This window comes from Rhizopus delemar, genomic scaffold, assembly GCF_000149305.1.
Source record: "Rhizopus delemar RA 99-880 supercont3.5 genomic scaffold, whole genome shotgun sequence".
NCBI lineage: Eukaryota > Fungi > Mucoromycota > Mucoromycetes > Mucorales > Rhizopodaceae > Rhizopus > Rhizopus delemar.
In genome coordinates, this window is record NW_027137831.1 from 1,568,295 (window position 1) to 1,592,937 (window position 24,643).

General features: G+C 34.1%; 10 protein-coding genes across 10 annotated transcripts; 3 read left to right on the forward strand and 7 right to left on the reverse strand.

Moving 5' to 3' along the window:
- Nucleotides 1-702: 702 nt before the first annotated feature.
- On the reverse strand, nt 703-3,102 carry RO3G_07362 (uncharacterized protein; the record flags this gene model as incomplete). Its single annotated transcript, XM_067661952.1, has 8 exons — nt 703-1,210; nt 1,358-1,583; nt 1,634-1,731; nt 1,784-1,980; nt 2,028-2,243; nt 2,301-2,451; nt 2,507-2,647; nt 2,696-3,102. The coding sequence occupies 8 exons, from the start codon at nt 3,100-3,102 to the stop codon at nt 703-705; spliced, it is 1,944 nt and encodes a 647-aa protein (XP_067518053.1).
- Nucleotides 3,103-3,452: 350 nt separating this feature from the next.
- Nucleotides 3,453-4,541, reverse strand: RO3G_07363 (uncharacterized protein; the record flags this gene model as incomplete). The annotated part of the gene is made up of 1 exon (XM_067661953.1): nt 3,453-4,541. The coding sequence occupies one exon, from the start codon at nt 4,539-4,541 to the stop codon at nt 3,453-3,455; it is 1,089 nt and encodes a 362-aa protein (XP_067518054.1).
- Nucleotides 4,542-4,976: 435 nt separating this feature from the next.
- RO3G_07364 (uncharacterized protein) lies at nt 4,977-7,243 on the reverse strand (the record flags this gene model as incomplete). Its single annotated transcript, XM_067661954.1, has 8 exons — nt 4,977-5,578; nt 5,629-5,842; nt 5,943-6,077; nt 6,129-6,302; nt 6,456-6,671; nt 6,782-6,926; nt 6,978-7,174; nt 7,220-7,243. 8 exons carry the CDS (start codon nt 7,241-7,243, stop codon nt 4,977-4,979), a joined length of 1,707 nt encoding a protein of 568 aa, XP_067518055.1.
- Nucleotides 7,244-9,343: 2,100 nt separating this feature from the next.
- Nucleotides 9,344-9,763, reverse strand: RO3G_07365 (uncharacterized protein; the record flags this gene model as incomplete). The annotated part of the gene is made up of 1 exon (XM_067661955.1): nt 9,344-9,763. The coding sequence occupies one exon, from the start codon at nt 9,761-9,763 to the stop codon at nt 9,344-9,346; it is 420 nt and encodes a 139-aa protein (XP_067518056.1).
- Nucleotides 9,764-11,806: 2,043 nt separating this feature from the next.
- Nucleotides 11,807-12,935, reverse strand: RO3G_07366 (uncharacterized protein; the record flags this gene model as incomplete). The annotated part of the gene is made up of 4 exons (XM_067661956.1): nt 11,807-12,021; nt 12,073-12,122; nt 12,174-12,719; nt 12,772-12,935. 4 exons carry the CDS (start codon nt 12,933-12,935, stop codon nt 11,807-11,809), a joined length of 975 nt encoding a protein of 324 aa, XP_067518057.1.
- Nucleotides 12,936-13,616: 681 nt separating this feature from the next.
- On the forward strand, nt 13,617-14,683 carry RO3G_07367 (uncharacterized protein; the record flags this gene model as incomplete). The annotated part of the gene is made up of 4 exons (XM_067661957.1): nt 13,617-13,923; nt 13,970-14,160; nt 14,209-14,383; nt 14,433-14,683. 4 exons carry the CDS (start codon nt 13,617-13,619, stop codon nt 14,681-14,683), a joined length of 924 nt encoding a protein of 307 aa, XP_067518058.1.
- A 430-nt stretch (nt 14,684-15,113) lies between these two features.
- Nucleotides 15,114-16,227, forward strand: RO3G_07368 (uncharacterized protein; the record flags this gene model as incomplete). The annotated part of the gene is made up of 5 exons (XM_067661958.1): nt 15,114-15,288; nt 15,340-15,489; nt 15,555-15,692; nt 15,746-15,950; nt 16,008-16,227. 5 exons carry the CDS (start codon nt 15,114-15,116, stop codon nt 16,225-16,227), a joined length of 888 nt encoding a protein of 295 aa, XP_067518059.1.
- Nucleotides 16,228-17,300: 1,073 nt separating this feature from the next.
- On the reverse strand, nt 17,301-18,177 carry RO3G_07369 (uncharacterized protein; the record flags this gene model as incomplete). The annotated part of the gene is made up of 5 exons (XM_067661959.1): nt 17,301-17,441; nt 17,486-17,752; nt 17,809-17,857; nt 17,950-17,981; nt 18,031-18,177. The coding sequence occupies 5 exons, from the start codon at nt 18,175-18,177 to the stop codon at nt 17,301-17,303; spliced, it is 636 nt and encodes a 211-aa protein (XP_067518060.1).
- Nucleotides 18,178-20,440: 2,263 nt separating this feature from the next.
- Nucleotides 20,441-20,969, forward strand: RO3G_07370 (uncharacterized protein; the record flags this gene model as incomplete). The annotated part of the gene is made up of 2 exons (XM_067661960.1): nt 20,441-20,467; nt 20,541-20,969. 2 exons carry the CDS (start codon nt 20,441-20,443, stop codon nt 20,967-20,969), a joined length of 456 nt encoding a protein of 151 aa, XP_067518061.1.
- A 368-nt stretch (nt 20,970-21,337) lies between these two features.
- Nucleotides 21,338-21,655, reverse strand: RO3G_07371 (uncharacterized protein; the record flags this gene model as incomplete). The annotated part of the gene is made up of 1 exon (XM_067661961.1): nt 21,338-21,655. The coding sequence occupies one exon, from the start codon at nt 21,653-21,655 to the stop codon at nt 21,338-21,340; it is 318 nt and encodes a 105-aa protein (XP_067518062.1).
- Between the last annotated feature and the right edge of the window lie 2,988 nt (nt 21,656-24,643).

Below are 24,643 nucleotides of genomic sequence, written 5' to 3' on the forward strand. Positions count from 1 at the left end.
TTTTGTTGGGAATGTAAATCAGTTTGGTCTAATGTAAGTTATGCTTTGTGAATGCATTAGAAATGACAGTTGACAATAGAAATGTGGATTCTTTGATTGTGTTAATGTCAAAAAACCAAGGACAGCAGACAGATTCCAAAGACAAACAGTGGATAGGGTAAAATAGCGAAATAAATGAAATATTATAAATACTCATTCAATATTTTCTAGACTGAATTAGGTGTGCCTGATATTTCAATGATTGAATCAAGATTGTTTCTTAATTAAAAAACAAAAAAATAAGAAAAAAAAAAAAGCAAAAAAAGAAAACCAAAAAAAAAAAGGCTTTTATTGTTGTTCAACCAAAGTACATGAAGAAGAAGAACGTTTTGTTTCAGGATATACTTTTAATATGTCCTTTTGTACTTGTTGTATTGTTATATTTAAAAGTACGCCATCTCCTTGCTGCTGTATAAATTGTACAATGCAATCTGATTCTGACACAATTAATTCAATTTTACATTTCACTTGTCTTGCTTTTACTCCTTTAAACTCGTTATTAAAAATCAAATTTTATATTTATTTTCATTTATACCTTGGCTTGGTTTCGTCTTAATTTCAATCTTTCGACGTAGAACGCCTGCTTTATCGCTCTTTTTATAAAACTTTGTTTCTGTTGTCTATCATGTGAATCAGTTAGCTTTATACGTATCATGTCGTATATCAGCAAACCTTATTCATTAGCTCTTGCAATGTATCTAGAATATTAGCAGAGTTTGTACTGTGAACAACAATTGAGCATACTTTAGGTTGCTTAAAAAAGAAAAGCTGCTGAAACCATGAAGGTTTAGGTGCTTCAATAGGCGAAGAAACAATAGTGGAACTATTAGAGAGCAAACTGGGAGTGGCTGGGCGATGAATTGATTTCGGTTCGACAGAGCCTTGGCTGCCTTGTCTAATAGGTGATTTCTTAACTTTCGATTCTTTAACATAACTAGAGTTTGATGTGCTAATAGTACTACTGCTACTTATGGTACTACCATTTGAAAGAGCTGGAGGTACTTCAGTAGATATTGAAGAGCTCAATTCCTTTCTATGATCAGTATTGTTATTATTGCCTTTCCCATTGGTATCAAGTGTGAATCCAAATTTCTTTGGACTTGCTGTGGATGTCTTGGGGATACGAAGGGAAAGTCGCTTGGTATTTACAGAAATTGGTTTCTTTGCTTGGCTATTATCATCACGAATAGTTTTGTGACTAAATAGACTCTTTCTCCTTAATGTACCCACGACGGTTGTTTTATTATGGCTTGTAAGAGCGGGTTCCCTGCATGAATGGAATAAGTCCCTGATCTATACTTTATAAGTCGCTTCTTACTTGTTTGCATCTTTACTTGGACGATGAAGGGCCTTTTTCACAAATTTTGCGTAAAATGTTTCACTTTTTTTCATATTTTCTGATCCTGTACTGTTGATGGATTGTTGATGTAAACTGTCTTCTTGTGCCCAAGGAGCCACAGGCTTTCCTACCATAGACAAACAGCGTCTATCTCTTTCCATGCGATAATCTAATGCTTTATGTTGACGAGGAAGAGGGGAAGGATCTATGAGAAGGAAAAGTTAATGATTTCAAAAAATGAATAGTGATTTCTACCTATCATTTCATCATCTACTTCATCACCATGATCCGCTTGCCAATATTTTTCAGAATGCTGTTTAAGTAATACGTAAACCACTTTTTGCATATTGTGTCTATTAAAAAACATGAGCAAACAATTAAAAGGGATTTAAGGGAAAATTTTACTCCTTTTGTAAAAGCGCATTCACAATCACTTGATTATCAGATTCTCCCCATAAAAACTTAATGGTCTCCAATAATCTATCATCAATTTCTGAAGCCATTGAGACTGGCTGGCCTATATCAGTAGGTGGTACAGGCAATGCACTCAAATTTGAAGGCTTTGTTTCTTTAAACCATGGATGCTCCATGATTTGTTTTAACTAAGACGTAATGAGTTACAAGGAGAAGGAAAAGGGACAAAGCTTACAGTCAGTCTTTTAGAAGGATCAATCACCAAAATACGTCGAATTAAATCTTGAGCAGATTTTGAAATATTGTCAGGCATCACATATTTACCAGACTTTACTTTTCTTAATAATTGACGAATGTTTTCATCATCGAATGGTAAATGACCTGTCAACAACGCAAACAAAATGACACCACAAGACCAAATATCACAAGAAGAACCATGGTAAGGCATGCCCTACAAATCAAAATTAGACTTGAGGGGAGGGAGAAGAAGCATGCTTTTTTTTCTTACAGCAACAATTTCCGGACTTGCATAGTGGGGAGATCCACAACTCGTTTCTAATAAAGAACCGAGGGGTTGAAGTGAAGCCATACCGAAATCAGCAATTTTGATATTATGATTTGAATCCAACAATAGATTCTCTGGTTTTAAATCTCTGTGACTAACGATTTACACGTTAAATAAAAGGCAGCACATGTATGCCCTCTTCTCTTTACCAAATCAGATGATGGTGACAATAATCTAAGCCTAGTATGATTTGCTGAAAGTGATGTCTTGCTTCTGCTTCATCCAATCGACCTTTACTTACAAGATATTCAAACAATTCTCCACCTTCAACATATTCCAATATAAGATATCTACACGGAAAGCTATTAAGACACGCATCTAGTGAGGGAAAAGCTTACAGGTCGGAAGAAGCTGGGTCATCAATAACATCGATCAGCGACATTACATTGGGATGATGAATCAATTTCATAATCGCAATCTCTCGTCGTACAGCTTTTTCAATGGCTGGATTAGCTGCTAAATGTGATTTGCTAATGATTTTGATGGCGACCTGTCTTCCGGTCGTCCTACACACACCCAGTTTGACGCGACCTGAGGCGCCCTTGCCTAATGTCTTGCCTACACTGTAGTCGCCAATGTATTTCTTTGACTTATGTTGTGAATGACTCGAGAGTGCTCCAGAGCTGCGTCTTCTGTCTTTTGCAGATTTGGTAGATCGTGTACTGGTTGCTGCTAATGATGTACGACGACTGTGTGTGTTCTTAGAAGGTGAATAATGCTGGGTATTTGGTACTACGGCTTGCATGTTTTATTATTAGAGTTATTATAATTTTTTGTTGTAAAGAAAAAAAAGAAAATGATAATAATATTATTTTAATGCTCTTTTGCTTTCAAAAAAAAGCTTCAAAAGGGGATATTGAGAGAGTGTGCGTGAGAGAGGGGAAACAGAACAAAAAAGGCTTAGGAGAAGGAAGGGGAGGAAGGAAAGAGGTGATGCGTTTCCAATTAAAAGATGGTTATTTTATATAGGAGGGGGGGAAAGGGAGATAAAAGGGAGGAAACAGAGATGCTTTTGACAGTATACTTCTTCCTTTATGCAAAATCAGGGCCCTCTTTCTTCTTCTTTTTCATGCATACATTAAGGAGCGAAAAGAATTACGAAAAGAAGCCTTCACCATAGACAGACCATTCAAGCGAATTTAGATAGTCTACACGTTGATGAATGGATTCAATCAATGATTTTACCTCTTGATCGTGATGCCATTTCAGCCATTTACCCAGCTTTTCCATTTCTTTTTTTCCCTCAACAGCCCACCATTTGATTTCATGTCCCTCATAGCCTGGTCCAATTACAATGATACCGTACGCCCAGTATGGCTCGCTATTTCTGCAGGCTTGATCCATCAAGTCATTAAACATCCAATATTCATTTCCCAGCTTATCACGACCAGCGGGTTGCATGCGTTTGTTTGATTTCAGTGCCTGTCGAATGAATTCAAGTTTTTTAGAGTGAAATGTAGCACATTCATCACGAATGAGCGTTTCCAACTCTTCTAACTGACGCTTGACCTCCTTCATTTCATTTTCTTTTCTCTTTAAAGATTGTAACTGATGGACCTTATTGGATAATATCTTTCGTCTAGACTTATTACTTGATTCCTGTATATGATATTCTTTAACCTCTCTTTTATGCTCAGCCTCTCTTTCTTTTGATATGCCTATAAACGACTGTCGCGCACCTTCTTCAAATAGGAGCAACCCTAAAAGCTTCAGGGTGATCTTGAGCTCATCTTCCTGTATAACCTTATTTCCCTTGATATCGGGCACATCCTCTTCATTGGCTTCTCTGACCAACTCTACAACATCTTGCCATCTTGACGCAGTCATCCCCTCCAATTGCAACACCTCAGCAAACGCTTGGTTCTGCTCCTCGGGTCGATCATAAAGATCCAAAATATCTCTCTCTTCCATCCAGTTATGCATCATGGTTTTTACAAGTTGTTTTGTATTTGCTGACAGTTCAAATGACCGCGTACTCAGCAAGTACAAGCATCGCCAAACGATCATACCGCCAAATCGTTTCATACGCCAGTCTCCCTGTACGTTTTGTAAAGGCCCCAGGAAGCGACTGTCAAACTCGTAAAGGTGCCCAAAGCGGAACAGAAATTCACGAATCTCGAGACGGGTCCAGATCTCTTGCTCACTGTAAATCAATTCGATAGGTGAAAGTTTGGGTGGTGGCATGATCTGTTGACTGCGTTATATAAAATACATAAGTAAGAGCTCTTTTTCAACTTTTGTTAGATTTTTACTCGTCTGTAATGGATGATTCCTATGGCAATAAAAAGAAAAAGAGTTAAGAAAAATAAAGATCTTGAATGCTTTTATTTTTTGCGTGTATTACAAGCTTTCTTTTTTTATTGTTGACAGGTGCTGTATCATTAGCTGGCTTTTTTGTAATAAAAAAGTTTAGCCTATTACATATAAATTAAATCGTTGTCTTCACTATATAATTGTTATTACTTTGTTTGTTGAAGTTTTGGCTTTTTATGGATTTGCATTGATTCTTTTGCCATTTTTTGTGAAAAAAAAAAAAGTATAAAAAAAGAAGTAACGCGTTTTTTCAAAAATTATAAAAAAAGTGTCAACACCTGTTTTTAACTTCCGTTCATTTTTTTTTTATTGAACATAATTTGCAGGAAAGATACCTACTTTTCCATTCAAACTACCTTCCCACCATCCAGAATCATCCTTTTTTATCACTGTAACTATGTCTCCCTCCTTTAGGTGAAGTTCCTCTGGATTACTTGCTTCAAAGTCATAGATAGCAACGACTGTCTCAAAGAGATGTTCCACATAGGTTGCAGGCACTAGACCTACACAATGTCCTCGACGAGCCTTGATCCAACCTGAGCCATCATCAGGCTCTAAGGTTATTAATGTATCTCCTTCTTGTATACTTAATTCGTCTTCATTTTGTGCATCATAACTGTACAGGCAGCGGATATCAGCATGCTCTTCATCGTTTGTTGGCTGTTCTTCGTAAATAGAGGACGATGGTAGTTTAGGTGATAAAAAGGCAGAGTTGCTGTTAGTTGGTGATGGTGTGAGCGTTGACTCGGAGGTTGGTATGAGAGAGGATTGATTGGGTGAACCTTGAAAGGTTGCCTTGCTTTGTGATCGAGTGATAGAGATAGGTTGTGGGTTGACTTGTCCTTTTGTTTTACTGCAATTGGGCGCCACTTTCATTTCACACTTTGCGTGGCAATTAAAGCCACAAGCTATTTCTCATGATAAGTATTTTGGTGCAATTATATTATTTAGCAAGTACCTCGACATGTAAATCCCTTGTTGGATAATCCCCAAATCGTATTATTACAATAATCGCATGTGGTTGGTATAGTAAAAGAGGATGATTTGAAATCGTGGTTTTGTGCCCTTAATCCGTCATCTCCAATATGTTGAATAATAAGATCGATCTCGCTCTTTACTTTTACTTGCTCTGTTGAGACTAGTGTTAAATCTGTTATCAAATCCAGTAATTTCTATACAATAGTACTTAATATACTTAATCCTTTATCTATACTGCACTACCTCTTTTTGTTTGTCATAATCTGCTGTTTCTTTATTTTGTATGGATGTTACTAATGATGTTAATTGGTTTAACTCTGTGGATTTCTTGGATACTTCTTCTTCTAAAGCGTCATATCTTTTGCGGTTCTTTATCAATTTATTGTTTAAAAAGATAATGGCCGCGTCATTCGTCACCAAATGATCATCCTATATATGTTGAGTTTATAAAAGTTGATACAATCTGTTTTCTACACTTACTCTGTCAATAATAGTCTCTGCAGCATTAGTGCCACCATTCCATGGCATAAAACTAAATGTCACATTGGCCGCACGCTCATTTGAATCCATATCTAGTGCCTTTCGAGTGAATATACCAGACTCAATGACTGGATCTAGTTTCTCTACAAAATTTAATGTGTCATTGTGACATTGCTGAATATTAGATAGTGACTTTGTTTCAATGTGAATATATTGCTTTAGTATGTTTCTTAGGCATTCAATGCGTTCTGCATCTAACTCTTCCAATTGCTATATGTTTTTATGATTTAGTCACATTCAATATATTGTATCAAATTAAATCATTACATCTGCCAAAGCTGGAAGATCCTGTTCAAAATACTTGGCTCTTTCTGCATTTGCAACATCAATGGCCAACAAGTACACGTTTTTCTTGTTATCGCATTCTAAATAAGCAGTCTCTAACTGTTTTTGTATCTTTTCTTGGTCACTTGTCTTGGCTAATTTTGTCTTCAAGTTTTCTATTTCTGAGCATGCGTCATCATATAACTGCTTTCCTTTGTCCTTTTCGGAAAATGTCCTGTCTCTTTCATTTTTTAATTTTTGATAAAACATGGTTTGCTTTGAATAATTTTTAATGACCCTAAATTGATTTTCATTGTATTTGTATGTACCTTCTTTCTTAGTTCTTCTTTTCTGCCAATCACGTCTCTTAGGGTATCTACTACTGTTTGATTCGTTTGATCAGCTACTGCTATTCTATTCTTTGCTATACGTGATGTTTGTTCTAGTAGCTGAATCCAGGCAGCGGATGTTGTCCTACGTAATTATTATTAGCATAATATATAGAATTATTATTTGTATCATTACCCTGTATTAACATTATCTTCAGAGCTCCATTCATCTTTTTGTTGTTGCTTGATATTTGGCTTATATTTTCTTGTCAAGTTTTCAAGCTTTTGAGCATACTCACGCTCAATATGGCTCTTTTCTTTAATGAAAGCTCGGAACTGTGCAAGTGAAGCGATGCCTTCACCAAGATAGTCCAAGATGGAAGGAACCTGGTCCTTTTAAAAAAGTGAGTTACGGAAATATACACGCAATAAACAAACCTTCAAATCAGTTCCAAATGTCATTTGTTACAAGAAAAAAAAAAAAGACAAGAAAAAACAAGAAATTTTGATGTCATTAAGTTCTCTTAAGCATCATTTAATATTGGATTTCCGAATTAAATTTGAATACCCTCGTTTCTTGCGTATCCTATTTTTTCTGTTCATATCCGGTCTTAAAGGGACACAAGGTGCCATTACACCTTAATTGTCCAGACAAGTTCAAGTTCAGTAAAGTAGCTTAAAAATTTCATGAATATAATAACAATAAAGGCTTTCATATTTGTTAGGAACATAAAGTATGTAATTCATCTAAAATGATAGTGTTGTATTATACAGTTTTTCATCAGGAAACATACACGTGGAGTAGTTGCAAATGAGTAGCATGACTGGTGTAATACAACGACTTCGAGCGAAAGTGTTGCTCAAATCATACACTTTTTTTTGTAAAAGATGTATTTATTCAAATTTCGATAAAGCAAACACTATTTAATATTAATGAAAATGTACATGTAGAAGATTGAGTGATATTATGAAAGGTAGTATTGTTATCATGTGGATATCTAACTGAAGAAATTGCGGGCCAAAAGAAGATGAGAGTAAGAACTCGGTGAATCATTATGAGAGGAGGAAATTACTTGTTGAGCATGGAATATCTTGTGGCACTTGTGCTCATCGTGACCTAGATTATATTCTTGGCCATCTCAACCAAAAATTTTAACAGTGTTTGTACTTTCTGATTGAAGACATAGAGCCAGAGTGATGTAAATAGCCAAATAAGCAAATGAATAATACAAAAGTGATTGTGCTTCTTAGAATATAAAAAATTTCAAAAAGGTCAGGTCATCTATTTGTAAAAATAAAAGTAGTTAGTTGTAATCTTTGCTCTCTAAAAATCACTATGCCTGAGGTTATTACTGTCAATGATAAACTGGTAATCAATAATTAATATCGAATCTTTTTTTTTTTTTTTTTTTTTTTTTCACTTCACTTCACTTCACAAACCTTCACCACATGCAGCTCTTTCTTTGAACTGAACAAAAGAGTACGTCTATACGACCTGACATCATCAACTAATGAAGCATTCAACTTATCATTACCATATAGCCAGAGTACTTGACCGGGTAGAGGAAGTGTACATCTACCAATATAGTATTTTTTTAAATTCAGTGGTTTTCTGATCGAGATTCCCAAGATTATCTAAACAGGCGTCTGGAGATGTCTTTAGCAGCGTGTTATGCATAGAAATACTATTCAGTAGTCAAATAGCAGATAGATCGAGTATTTGTCCATTGGCTGTGTAAAAAATGTTTGGAAAAAATAAGAAACTTTTAATTTTTGATAGTTGAAATAAATTCAGTAGTTTGTTTTATTATAAATTATAAAAGGAGACACGCGTCTGAGAGTAGTATGAATCAAGTACCAGCTTATGTTCAACTAAACATACTGGTTGAGGTCGAGTCTTTTTCTTTGAGGGAAGCAAACTGCGGCATTGCACTGGTAACCGGTTTTTTGTTGATGAAAGGAAGTCTGTCGATGGAAAATCTCCAGTAGGCATGTGAAATAATCGAGAGAACACAGCAGCTGAGTAGAAAGAGATCCATGTCGTTGACAAAAGGAAACAGTTGAAAAGACTAAACACACATCACCTTGAGAAAAAGTGAGATGTGCACTGAAAAGTTGAAAACATTCGTTCATGTCATGTAGTTTATAGGGAATCGTACGAAAAGATGTTGTAATATTCTTAGCGTTGGCAGGGTGGAACTTGCAACTGGAAGATGTTGAGCCATTATCAACTATCATTTTAGGAAATACCATATCCGGCATTAGCTGAGATTTTTAACCAAGAAACACTAAATTCACTTTTTTTTTTACATCATCCACATCCCAATTTAGACTGTATTTTTAACAATAACTTTTATGATGGGATCATTTTAATTCTTTATACAAGGGCTGAGGAATAATTTAACAAAATGCTCCAATCTTTTTTTTTTCTTGTAAGCTCAAGAAAGGAAATTTGAAATTCTTAAAAAGGAATCTATTGTTCTTCATTTTGTACCTGATCATACAATTTTTTTTTCTTTTATTTCAATATACACATTATATACACGCGTCATTAGTAATATTTTAAGATGAGTAGTAATCTGAGAGTTGATCGATCATGTCTGTTTGCATTTTTGTATAAAAATCCATGAATTGTAGATGGAGCTCTAGTAATAAACTTGTTTTGATATTTGATATATAGTCTCTTAAGAAATCCAATTCCAACATTTCGTAATCCAAAACAATGATTCGATTTGAAAATAAGTTTATGATCCAATGCTTCATCCAGGAAGACGATGATGGTGAGATGGCATTGATATCTTGTCTGACCTTGTTTAACAAGTCATAATTATCAATTTCCTCTAATAGCTCTTGTGCAAAGATACCATTGAGTGAAGAGAGATCATTGGAAACTGTATGCCAATAGAGTTTTATAGTGGGTTCGATTGATTGATATATTTTGGCGTTCATCTCATGAACATGTTTACCAATGATCATTGGCATTTTTATCACTTGTGGGTCTAGGATAAATTCAGTACGCGCAATGATTGCTAATAGTTACGGAACTTACAAGTAATATTATGAATGCCCAATGCATTAGCTTGTATCTTTAATGATCTGTGAAGTGATGTTTTTGGTACATGACTTAGATCAATCAAAAGTTCTTCGCTTTCAGATGAAAGTACTGCGTCCACTATATTTTCATAATGTTCAACTGCATTTAGATAAGCTTCAGTTTCTTGGTCTGAAAGTGTATTTGCTTTTATGCTGGTTTGATAAGATTCAATTTCTAGTGGCAAGGTGAAAACAGTCGTAAAGAATAAAAAAAGGATAAAAAAACAGTGCATTTTGCTTGAAAGAACGGAAAAAAAAGAGAGAGAAAAAGTAGAGGTACGTTTTTATATCTGATCGGAAAGAAGAATGAGAAAGTAATCATCACCCCTTCCTTTTTTTCTCTCTTTGTTGATATAAAGGGAGGTAGGGCTAAATTTTTGACAAGACAAAAATGTGATAAAGAATATCCTCTCCCCTCCCCTCTTTTGGATTTTTTGATAATAAACGTGTTTTCCTTGCAAAAATTTGTTTATTTTAACTAAACATAAACAATGTACCACGTTAAAGCCGAGGCTGGAGGACAAAAATCGGAAAAATTGTTTTACAAAGACAACCCACTCGTTTAAAAATTGCGTAATGAGTTCCTTTCTTTAACAAACAGTTTACCCGTCTTTGTTTCTTTAAGTTTCCATTATCTTTTAGAAACAAAGACAAGAAAATAGATTGCTTTTTTTGAGTTTACAGGACCTTTTTTTTTTTTTGTTCAACCCAGGTGATATCACACATTGTAAAACGGAACCTGTGTCGCACAATAATGTTCTAAAGTGGCTGGTACTTTGAATTATGTTTGCTGTAAAATGATCGACACGCGTACATACGTAGCCTGTTACTTAAATCATGATGGGTTCGATATGATGATTAATGATGATTAATAAGCTTACTCAACATTTGTTACAAGTAAAACACCGCTTTTGTTTTGCGTTTTCTTTCTTTCTAGTTGATGTATTTATCAAAACGAGTCGTCTTTGTTTATAAAGGCATGAAATAACTAGAGAATATGACGCGTAATAGTAAGCTTATATGAGTTGATATGAGTGCTCTCTTGGCATAAAATCGTCATCATGTCACCAGCAGCGGTATCTTTGTTTATATCCGGAGAAAGAAATACTGGGGATGGGAAAAACAATAATACTGTACAGCCACACAACGATCATGAAACTACACTTTTTCTTACGCATTTTTTCATACAAGCTATATGTTCTATCAAATAATGAAGATATATTTTATAAACAATAACACTAAGCTTCTCCAGATACCACTGATCTTATTCCTATGTTTTATACCTTGAATGAATCCTACGGAGTTTTTTTTTTTTTTTTTTTTTTTTTTGAAACAATCACGACTGCAACACCTCAACCTAAAGAGCAACCATTGTTGATGTAAGAATAATTCCTCGGTTCAGGTTCTCTAAGAAAAATGCTGAGTATTCTAACTATAAATAGCAATCGAACTTTTCCATTTCTTGATGGTTTGGCGCTTGAAAAGAATTGTATAGTTGACATTCATAAATTCAAGACTTCCAATTGAATTATAATCCGGTTGTTTCACAAAAAGTCACCTATCGTCATTCAACTTTGACGCGTTCAATAATTAACGCCAATGCTGCCAATGAATTTATAATACAAGCGCAATCGTATTCTGTGTTTCTTTTTTGTTTTATAACGGGTTTTCTTTAAGATTAGCTTAAAGCAAGGAATGAACAAGAATTTAAAAAAAGTACTGCTTCTCACGCGTTCATAGGAAAATATACTTGGAGCATCACAAATAAAACCATTTATCAGAATCAAGCAAGTTTACAACTACTGTAAACTCAAATGATTGACAAGGAACATGATAACTTGTTAAAATGTATGAAAGAAGAAAAATTCGCGTAAAACAATTGTATCCTTTCTTGTTTTTTTTTTTAGTTTTTTCTGAAGGGGGGGGGGAAAATCAAATAGGAAATTGTTGGTACTCTTTTGGTATACGTTCTAATACTTGAATTGTATCTCCCACACAAATCTTTCCTGATGTCAACGGAACAACATCGCAGCAAAATTGACCTTGGCCTGGCTCATCTTTAAATTGACGACGGATTTTCAAATAGTCCGTAGGTCCTTTTCCATCCCAAGCATCTTTCTTGCCTGTGTCTTGATCAATGCCTGGAACTAGAATTCCTTTGTTTTAAAAAAAGCAGACTTATTTTTTACATCATTTACCAGTGCAACGAGCAATAGGTTGAATAATATATAAAGTCACTTGTCCAATTCTATTATTCATGTCAACAAGATCAATTTCTCAACAGCAACAACACGATTACCTTACAACCAGCCACTGATCCTCTTCCCAAGGCACTGTTCCACTTATAGTGATATTATTCCTAAATCGAGACATAGGAATCTGATTTCCTTTACTAATCCCTGTTTCTATCAATCCCTGATTTACATGCTCCAAACTGGCCGTGAAGCCGAACGAGATCGGAGACCAATCTGCAAAAGGTGAATGGATACCAGGTAAGTTAGGATGAGCAGGTCTTGAATAGACTTTGTGTTCTGGATCCTCCAAGGTGACCAATCGAGCTTCGGGGATTGGGTCATCGTCCTTGACAGGATCATCTGGATTATGACTGTTTTCTTGGTCAGATTGACGGTGATTGACCAGGAATTGGGTCAGCCAGCGTGAGGCTTCATCACCTAAATCATAGACGGTCAATGTATCCTTCCAGAGACTCACACTGCGTTTCGGTAGCTTGGATAAATCTTGTGTGAGAGGTAAGGAAAGTGGGTCTTGTCCTTGAGCTGATAGTGTCAAGGTGTTGGTCTCGGGATTTACCAAAGGATATAAGATGGATAAAGAAGCATATTTCCTAATAAAGAAATGATCTTTCTGCCGTATTTTTCGGTTATTTTTATTCTTACCTTTGAGTGATCGTCTTGTTTGTTTCGGCTTCAACAATCATAAATCTTCTATCATGTTCAATACCCAAATTTCCCACTTTACATTCCTTTAACTCAATAGAATGACATGATTTGATTGGATAAACATGAATACTTTCAACTATAGGTTCAGTAGAACTTGGCATAATGTATATAAAAGTGTGAGAAAGAAAAATGAGAAAAAGAAAAGAGTTGGAATAAAAATAAAAAATTTAGACAGCAGTAATCAGAGACAAAAAAAAAAAAAAAAAAGTAAAAAATTTAAACTTATGTAACACATGTAAACTTTTACAGTGCACTAATGCTTATGTCATTGTCACTGTTTATATACTGTAGCATCTATAATACATAGGACTGTATTATGAAAACATAAAAATCAACTAAATCCCTTGCTAAAGTGGATGGAAATAAGGATAAATTACAAAGCTTGGTTACAATGAATAGATCATTTATCCATAAGTGTAGATGGGAAAAACAATCATGCTTTACACTCGAGTTGATTTTCCTAGTCTGTTGAAGTAAAAAGAAAGAAAGAAAGAAAAAAAATAAAGTTTGATGCAGTAAAAATTTTTGCCGAGATACAACATTAAATAACAGTAACTGATCAAGCCTACAAGAAAAAAAAAGATCAACTCATTTCTTAATAAAACAAGTGGTATGATTTAGCAAATAAAACTATAGCGGACTGATATACAGATTTTATTGTACGTGTTTTGTCTCTGTGTTTAAAAGATTGAGCACAAAATAAAAAGGGGACCCTTTTTCCTCTTTTTTTTTATTTTTTTTTTATTTTGCGTTGTCCCTAATAACAACTGTAAAAAAAAAAGATGGACACAGTGCTATATTACTCGGACCAGTTTGTCTTTGACACACTTTATGCTAAACTGTGGCCGTCTTGTACAAAAAGTGTTGCTGGACATGTCATTTCTGCTTGGCCTCGTGATGACTTTTGGCGAGTGAATCTCTCTATTTATATTATCACTGTGACTTTTGGTTACTTGCTTTATTTAATTACAGCAAGTCTTTCTTATTATTTTGTATTTGATCATGACTATATGAAACACCCAAAGTTCTTGAAGAACCAAATTAGAATGGAAATTGAATGTGCACTGAGTGCCATGCCTTGGATGACATGTAAAATAACTCTATTTTTATTTACCGCAAAACTAACATCTCATAGTATTTACACTTCCTTTTTTTAGTGGTGAAGTCTTTGGCAAATCATTATTATATGGTGGTATGCCAAAAACTACTTATGATTGGCTTTACTTGTTTGCCTCTATTCCTTCCTTTTTATTCTTCACTGATGGTGGTATTTATTGGTTTCATCGTTGGATGCATCATCCTAAGGTCTATAAATACCTTCACAAGGTAAAAAGTATTACTTTTATTGATCACAAATACTTAATTATCCGTTAGCTTCATCACAAATGGGTAATCCCTACTCCTTTTGCTTCTCATGCTTTTAATCCTTGTGACGGTTTTCTTCAATCTCTTCCTTATCATTTGTATGTCTTCATGATTCCAATGCATAAATATCTTTATCTTGGCTTATTTGGATTCGTAAACTTCTGGACAGTCATGATTCACGATGGTAATTAAATATACAATCTAAAAAAGTACAACAACTAACTTGTGTCAAGGTGAATTTATTTCTCATTCTGAGATTATCAATACAAGTGCACATCATTTTGTTCATCACGTTTACTTTAACTATAACTATGGACAGTACTTTACCTTTTGGGATCGACTTGGTAACTCTCACCGTCAACCGACTGATGAACAGTATGAAAAGGCTTTACGTGATGATCATAAAGTCATGGCACGTCAAGCTTTTGATTCAAGTTCTATTGAAGGACAGACGTTGAACGCAAACAAACTTAAATCTCAATAATTCTTTATATTGTATTAATAGATATAACTTATTTACTAGCTTACTTTTTTTAATTACTTACACACGCACACATCCCCTCTTCAATCATTTACTTTAATCTTGCAATAAAAAAAAAAGTCTTTTTTCGCAGTTCAAAAATAAGAAGTAGTACATAAAATCTATTTAGAAATTGACAATGAGTAAATAAATTCTAAAAGTACTTTTTTAATCACTTTGTTCTTTGACTAAAACGTAATACTAAAGAAAAAACCAACCTTGTCAGATAGCTCTCATTCGATCGATTTATCAATGTAGATTGAAGTCACCTTTCCAGTTCTTTCTTGTGTAAAAGAAACGTCACGAATGATCATGAAATGACGGAGATTAAAATAGCCTGCCAAAAAAAAAAAAAAAAAAGAAAGCGATGCACGAAACAACCTTGTCATTAACTATGTCACGTTTAGTTTTCAATACAAGTAGCCGTCTGTTGACAAGAAGAACAATAGCACAGACAAATACTAAAAGAGCTTTATTTTCTACAACCATTTCTCGATTAAATCAACAAAAAAACAAAACAACCCATTTTGGATTTCGGGACGTAGCAGAAGAAGAAAAAGAATCTCTTGGTAAGTGCCTGTAGACGTAAGAACAAACATATCTAATAATAATATATATAGTGCACAATGTATTTGCCAACGTTGCTAGTAAATACGATGTGATGAACGACGCCATGAGCTTAGGTATTCATCGTATTTGGAAAGATGAATTTATTCGGACCATGGCACCTGGTCCAGGCACAAAGTTATTGGATGTTGCAGGTGGAACTGGTAAATAGCAAGTATGAAGATTTGATACAGCTCGTGTTCTTTTGATCGCTCATCTTATTGTATAGGTGATATTGCACTTCGATTTTTAGATTATTGTAAGAATGTACATCAAGATAGCACAGCTTCTGTTACATTGGTGGATATCAATCCTCATATGCTTGGAGAAGGAGAAAAGAGATTCAAGACAACACCTTATGCTCACAGTAAGTTAATCGGACAATAAAGCAATGGCGTACTGAAATGGCTTTTTGTCTAGCGAAACAGGCAAGCTTTTTGGTACAAAATGCAGAAAATTTAACAGATATTCCTGATGAATCTGTGGATGTCTATACGATTGCCTTTGGTATTCGAAACTGTACTCATGTGGATAAGGTTGTCAAGGAGGCTTACAGGGTATTGAAGAAAGGAGGTCGCTTTATGTGTCTTGAATTTAGCAAAGTTGATAATCCAGTGATTGGAAAGTAAAAGATGTAAATCATTTTGAATAACAACACATCTAAATGCATTCGTATATATAGGATCTATGACATTTATTCGTTTGATGTGATTCCTGCATTAGGTCAAATCATTGCTAGTGATCGCGACTCATATCAGTACCTTGTAGAAAGTATCCGCAAGTTCCCTCCTCAAGAGGAATTTGCGCAAATCATTCGTGATGCTGGATTCAAGACCGTTGGCCAGGGCTATAAAGATCTTACTTTTGGTGTGGCCTCTATCCACAGTGGTTTCAAACTTTAATAAATCGGATTTGGTTGAATTACTTGTTGCTCTATATTCACTTTATTCAGAAGAGAGAGTGAGAGAAAGAGGGGAATTGAATCTTTTGAGACTATGCGTGTGTTTATGATCCTACAAATGTACCTCCCTTGGACTTGCCCTGACAGGAATTTAAAATGTTTTAAGCCGATGATCTTTATGGCTTAAATATTTAACCATTGACGACAGATGCAGTGGTAAAACCCGTGTTTCGAAATCTGAGTTACAAAACGTGAACGTTCTAGACGAATACCAACTTTAAACGAATTTAGGTGATGCTACCTCAATCGACTTACTCAAATGTAATATCTGTTCATTAGAAGGGGTAGTAAAGACACATTCTTGCAACTTATAGAGCGACCTAGAGTGTATAAATCTTCAGTATATGCAACAGCAGACTGATGTGAATCCTATTTGTTAATGATACAAATTGATTAAGCTTACACAGCATATGTAAAAAGATTGCTTGGATCACTCTAAATCGTCATAAAATTTCCTTGTTTGGTCGTATAGATCTGGACAGCTTCAAGTTAGTGTAACATACGCTCAAGAAGATGTGTTGATGGATGAATACAAAAAGAATGTAAATAGACACAAAGTCAAAGCTTTCAATAGTTTGCATGTTATGTACCAAATGAAATGAAAAAAAAAATACTTGTATCACATACAAGCTATCTTATTTACTTTTATTAATTATGATTATAAATTATAGAAATTTCTTTTCTTTTTTTATAACTTTTTAGCCGCAATCGCGTTAAAATGAACTAAACATTCTAAATTACTCAGGTCACGCCTGAGTTCATGTATAAATTCCTTTTGTTCTTCATTTGTATTCAAACCTAGTATAGGTCCAATATGGGATAACATGCCCTTTGACAGTTCAATCCAATCCCAAATGAATTTCTTTGCAGTGCTTGATTGACAATCTAGTAAAATGTGTTATTTTCCCTAGCAAATTCAGTAGCATTGTGATTTACTCATGACACATGTTCTATATTCAGTTTGAAGTACTTCTGTATTCGTATTTTCCAACATCATTTTCTCTAATTCTAGTGCTATGCGAGGATTTTGAGATCTTTGTTCACAAACAGCATGTACTTGATATAAAGGTTAGAACAAATGAGTAATGAATAAATAAAAATTTGATTACTCGCAACTAAAAGTTTATGGTAGGCACCCAAGTCTTCATTGGGCATCTAATAAAAAAGTTTAACTTGCGTACAAGAGGTTAATTATTTACCTTCAAATCCACTTCAGTCACTTGTACAATACATCCAGGCTTAGCTACCCGTACAAGTTCTTTAATGACAATAGGCCATTGGTCTTCACGTAAGGCAAAAACGAATAATCTCATATGAACAAGATCAAACGTGTTATCTTCATAAGGAAGTCCCTTGAGTACATTACCAATAGCAAACTCAAATTGCGGTAATCTTATATTCTTGTTGGTCGTATCCACCATATCACATCCATAATATTTACAATTTGGATAATCAGTAATCATATCCTATGTTATACATTTTAGGGGATATGCCAATAGAAAAGAAAAAAATTCTTATTTACCATCACCCAAATACCCGAACCACATCCAATATCAAGGATAGATATCTCACTATTAAAATCTAAAGCCTTTTCTACACTAGGTAACAAATTACTTCTATAATAAAGTTAATACCTAAAATAAAATTCAATTGCTAGTTTTACCCTCCATATAATTCTTTGACAGCAAAGTGTTGCTATAGAAACTATTTAATATTTGATATTAAATCATATCTTTCTATTTACTCCAGTTAATCTTTGTTGTTCTTCATCATCCTTTGGTAGCCAATAAGTGGATGTTTCTTCTGTATGAAATTCTCTTCCTGATTCAATCGTTGTGTCTTTAATGATTGTAGTTTTTGACCTGAGCTCTGATAAGATTTCTTTGGTCATTGCTTTACTGGTTTCACTGCTACTTCCTTCTTTGCTTTCATTATCTGAAGACTGTTGTTCTTTGGTTAATTTATTTCCCATTTCCCCTTAAAATAAAATAACGAAAAAAAAGGAGGGAAAAAGTTTTTTTGTATTGCTTGTTAATTAAACTTTCGATCAAAAAAAAAAAAAAAGCTAAAAAGTACATTGTCGTACAATATGAATTCTATTTCCCAAATAAAAGAACCTAAATTGCCGAAACGGTAAAATAAAGATTCGTGTTCCTTTTTGCGTAAAAAAAAAAATTATTATTTTTTCCACTTGAGAAAGTTTACCTCCTTTTTTTTTCGTGAGGCGGAGGTAGATTTTAAAAATATTAATAGCACATTTTTCTCTCTAGGAACAGACAGTCTGGTTACATAGAAAGATGATAATGTGAAGCGATCATTGTGGTATGCTAACCTTGCTCATCAGAAACCTATTTTATTAAAGGCTAGATATGTAATCACAAGTTTATTTCCTTATTTTTATATAAGCATAACAGTAAAGACTGGTTATCGAAAAAAGGAATTTTAATCACTGGCATTATATGAGTCTTGATTTCCAAGATTAATTCTATGGCTTCTTCCTGTCAATTTGTAGAATAAAAGCTTGAAACAATCTCTCATCATCAGCTGTGCATTAAATATGTAACCTTTATGCTTCTTTTCTTTAATTTCTGTAGAATTCCTTTATTCTGTTGAAGATAGTTTTAATCAGATAAAGTATTATTAGTAGTACCATTGTTGTATTTAATATTATTTTTTGTTACTTTCTATAATATGAGCTTGGGAATAAAATCCATAGTGACTTTAGCATGGCCTTTTTTAAACGTCATTGATATATGTTCTGACTTTAATAGGTGTGATCATGGCCTTATATTCAATATGCTTATTTGAATAAAATGAAGCTTTAATCGTGATATTTATTGTGTCTACTAATGATTGCCTCCGCTACTCTTATTGATCCGTACACCCTCTTAATCTTATATAAGCAAAAGAGATTTAATTTAGTCATCATACATATAGTGTTCTTCATATCAAATATTTCTAATACTCAAAAGCCAAGTACTGTTTTTTATATCACTACAAATTTATTTTAAGCTTTATACACGAAACGAAACGAAGCAAAACTAGTCTACTCCGTTAATTATCGTGATAAAATAAGAGTATTTATCATCGACACAAAGTACTGATCAAGAGTTATTGAAGTTATATCTATTCTGCTTTCATTTTACTTATTAATGAACAATCTTCTCCTACTTTTATTAGGACAATGCCTAATATCCTTTCTTCCACAAAACGCTCTATTCTTGATATTTAGCCTCAATTTTGAATCTCCATGATTGTGCTACTCAGTAACTATTTGCACAATTTTCGCTTTCAAATAACGCTTTACATCACATGCACGGACAGTAATTTCTTGCGCATTGTGTCTTTCAGCAGCAAGTCAAAGGAATAGAATATACAATACTTGTTTCCCTTTAGCTTTATAAGATAATTTGAATGCTCTTAATAACATGTGATGCTGATCACATAAACTGATCAAAAAGCAGAAGAATCCTTGCGTTTCTTTGTATACCAGAACGAAATTAGGAGACACGCGTATCTCACTTGGTGAGTTTTTTTAATTAGTCCAAGAAACTTGGTCACAAAAAAAAACCAATTTGTTGCATCTAAATCAAACGGCATATTAAGTTTTGCCATTTTTTTTTAAAAAAAAAAGCACTCTTTCCTCATATGGAAATGTATCCTTCTTCCGCTGTCAGGTTAAAACTTGCTGATCTACTGTGTACAGATTTAAAAATCCAGAAATCTGGAATTCTCACCCTAACCGTTGCTTAATGGCACGAAAAGAGCGGTTGCTGGGGACTTGCCACTCTACAACATGCACACAATTGTTCCAGACGTGTATTCTCATATTACTCTTACATTTGAGGAGGTATATTTTAACATGAAAAATTTTGTATTTTTTTCTGAGTAAAAAACAGAATTTAATGTTATACAAGAAAAACGCAATGTCCTTTTTCTCCTTTTCTGGTTATCATCAACCATCCATGAGCTACACTTAAAGAAGATGAAATTTTAAGTGTCCGCAATGAGCGCGTTACGAAAAATCTAAATGACCAACGATAAATGTTGGCCACAAATATTTGAAAACAGCCGTAATATTTTCAGGATGATACTAAAGAATAAACTTTTTCACATCTCCCTCATAACGTGCCTTGATAAAAACCACAGATGATATGACACTAACAATATCACCAGCATTAGTGATGATTTGAAGTATTATAGTGTCTGGCATATCATACTAGTATATTAAGCAGTAATTCTTTTTATTATTAGAACTTTTCGTGCGATTCCTTTACCAACGATGGCAAATACATTGTAAAAGTAGTTGACAATTGCATCAGTGCTTGTTCCTGTCCGGATACTGCTAAGCTTTGCAAGCATATCTTCTTGACAAGTCGAATTACACGAATTCCTTTCTTTTTGTGCTTTTCCTTGTTTGAACCACTTTCTGATGACTTTCCAAATGTTGAAGATGGCTGCGATATTGATGAAGCAGAAAACCTTTGTCTTGCTGAATACCTTGAAAATATTCTGAAATATCACAACTCGTTTAACAGCATCTATCAGCAGAAAATGAGCAAGATCAAGTCTGGTATGCGTATGCATACATTGAGTAAAATGGAAGACGCCATCAAGAGATCTGTTGCCATCATCAATGATGTTGATGAGAGCCCTGCTTCTCTTCCTCCTAGACAAAGATAACAATTTTTTTTCATATAATATTATTAAAATAAAACTTCAAAAATTTCATCTCTCAAGTATTAAGTAGAATATTTTAATGTTTTTTTTTTCCTTGTGACAAGCATTTATCGTTGGTCATTCAGATTTATTCGTGAAATCCAGAAGCATAGATTCACTCATCGAATATGCACAAAGGAACGAAAGGCACTGTCTCAAACTTCTGGTAGTAACTTCTCAGGATGATGGAAGATAATTGAGTTCTAACGCGCTTTAATAGATAATTCTTCAACAAAGAAGAAATTGGTCATGTTCATTGGAGACAGAGGAACCGGAGTCGGTTCCCGCATCAAAGGATTTAAAAAATACGGTGGACGGTGGAAAGAGGTCATTCACTCCGAAGCAGCAAACGTTTGCGTTACCAATGAGAACTTGACTTCCGAGACTTGAATTTTTTGCTTTCGACGACTGACGCATCCCCGTATATCAGTAACGAAAAACGGAAAGGTTTTTTCAAGGAAGGTCAAAGGCAGCTTATACTGTACAAACTCGCTGTGTGTTTCAGTTCTGTCCAAATGTGCTGCCAAGTCGAGAGATTCTCTGTCAGCGTTGGCAATCGGTATCGTAGGTCTTAGTACTATTTTGTTTGGCGTTCCGTTACCAGCATTCAAATCACATAAAATCAGTAACATTGAAGCTGAAAAATACATTATATTAACTTCTCCCTCCAGATTTGAAGAGGAGACTGGCAGCTACGCAGTGGTTCTAGAGGTAAGAAAAGGATCAAGCAAGGTTGATCACCCAGAAGCAAAATTAAAATGTATTTGTCTGATAGTGATGGTATTTTACAACGGGTCGTTTAATGTCACTCAGCGCGTTAATTTTAAGGTATTGCATCGCTAGGGTCAGATAAAATTATGTTGAAGAAACTAAAAACTCTTAGGGAACAAAGGAAAAAAAGGATAGAGAAAGAGATAGAAAAAGTAAAGAACTGGTTATAATCATGGAAGCTACTCAAAGGATATTTGCCCCCGGGTAAAATGGCGGTGGAGGTATCCTATCATGACATAGAAAACTGAGTTCATAAAGGATGTTACATGCACTTTTTTCGAAAAGTAAATTCGCCTTTAGTGGAAAACAAATGCATCTAATGGCGAGAACAAAATTCATGTTGTTCGAGATGTAAATTCGTCTTCGTTGACATGTCGGATGCATGTCCTGTTGCCAAGAATGTTTTGTAGTACAAGTTTTGGCATCTTTGGATATGTAAAAGCACACCAAGTGTTCGTCTTCCTTTTATTTCTTTTTCACAATGGTATCAGAAACCACATGATAACAAACATTCAATCCTTGTATGAAAATGGGAAAAGGTTCTATCGTCGATGAGTATGGCAGGCCTGAACCAATGGATTATATTGTTGATGAAGAGCAATTTCGTCTTGAAACATTGAGCTCTCATACACAATATTTAGCACAACTGCCTTTGGAAAGCGAAAAAGTGATAGAGATTAACACATTCTTTTATTGTTGGCAAATTTGTCATTTGCAGCATCAATTTGGTAGAAGAACGAGATGATACACCGAAAATTGTTCAAATATATATATTTGAGCATCTTCAAGCTTGTTGATGTTAATGGAAGTAAAAGTGCTAATAGCAAGACCATATTCCAGTTGAGGTTGGAAGATTTGTGCGTAAAGATGAATTGTAATCAGTTTATTAAAACCTTTTGGATTGACACCAATAGCAGATTTAATGAAAAGTCGACAATGCTTTTTTAGTATTGGTAGTAATGAGGTTATATGTACTAATATATCCATCCGTGAGCTACAGTCAATTCAAAAAAGTAAAGTTGTAGTTTTAAATTTTGATGTCGTTGAAGAATTTGAAATGCAGTGTCCAAAACGAATAGTGCCGAATTTTGCCCAAACGGTAGTTACACCCTCCTGTGTATTTTTCTTTAAAAACCTTCTTTGATTTATTTTCTTTTTCACTAATATGCCTTGTAACATTCAGATTAGTTATAATTCTTGTTTATACATATTTCACACGAGAAACGTAAGTTTTAACATTTATAATTATATTATGAAGCTCACAGTTTTAAAAAAGTACCATTAAATCAATAACAACATAAATTTTTATTTTGAATTATTTCGAATCTTTATTTATACTTGCCGTTTAGTAATTATCTGTAAAGCTCTTGGCACTATTTTTATATAAATGAAGCGACAGTTTCTTATTCTTATTTTTTCTTTTTCCTGCTTACAGTTTATTTTACAGACATTCAAAATGTGTATGCATTTTTTTTTTACAAAGATGGATAATGACTTGTTGATGAACATAGAGTTGAGCCTATGTATCTTATTGGTGAGGAGCTGTTTGCTATTGAAAGACTAAATTCTCGTACTCGATTTCTAAGAAGTAAATTTCAAGAAAGGTCTTTTAGCCTACAATGCACTAATTGCAGATTAAAGGAATAATAATGTTTCTCTTGAAAAGTACAGAAACAAACCTGAGGTGTTGAACGACAGAAAACTTAAATAGGATGTATATATTAAGACAATCTCAACAAACCTGGCCCTAATAGGTAAAATAAATAAATACTTTCTCTATGGCTACCCAGAAATGGAAGGGTGATGTTTAAAGACGTTCACTTTTGAAATGACTGAATACTTTGTTTAAGCACTTTCTTTGTACGCCTTTACCATTAAAGAAAGATATATAAAGTAAGGTTAAGCAAAAGTATAAAGACGGTTAATATGTATTCATATTAAAAAATTTATTATTTTTTACAACATACGAAATAGTTTGCTACTTTTTTTTTCCTTAAAAAATAGCTCTTTTTTTGTATTTATACTACATTCTACTGGATGAACTCAATATACGTATTAATTAGATAAGCATTCTTTTCCATGTCTGTTCAAAAATATGCATAAGCATATGTCCTATAAAAGAGGATATCATGGTGCTTTAATAAACTGACATTATGCCATGGGTCTGCTCTCAAAAAGGAGAGGAATTGGTGTCTTATTTAATTGTTTGCATCTCCTTTTAAGCTATATCGAATTATACTTTACCACCGAGATAGTGAGTATATGTCTGCTCACTATTAAAAAAGCAGTAGTAAAATTGGTATACCTTCACACCAAGATTCAGCAGAGACAAAAGAGAAGAAGGTGTATCCAGAGAAGAAGAAAACCAAATATAGAAAGATATAACTATTGGCGCCGAAGCAGAAGACGATGAAAAGGAAGAAGTGTAGTCGATATGGGTACTTACATATAATCACGGATGAAAAATACCAAAAATGGCATGAAAGTATTGCTAGAAGATTTCTCTCCTTAGCTGCTTAAATGTTGTGAAGCTTATAGAAGATCAGCACTTAACCGTACTAATGTGAAAAGAGTAAGATCTGTATAATGCGCCGAAATTTGTATCTTAACTTTACTATAGTTGGTGAGTCAAGTGTAAAGTCAGCAATGCTCGCAAACCATGGCGCTTGTCGTAGCAGGGTTTTCAAATGTTATGTTGGTGAAATAATTGAAAAAGGTTTTAGTTAGACATTTTCATAATAAAGACTAAAGCAGCTTTCTAAATAGCAAGAGAAATAATGGAAGAGTGGGATGATACGGGATCTATTCGACCAGAACATTTAAGGGAACCTCATAGAAGATATATAAAAAAACATGAAATTTGCAAC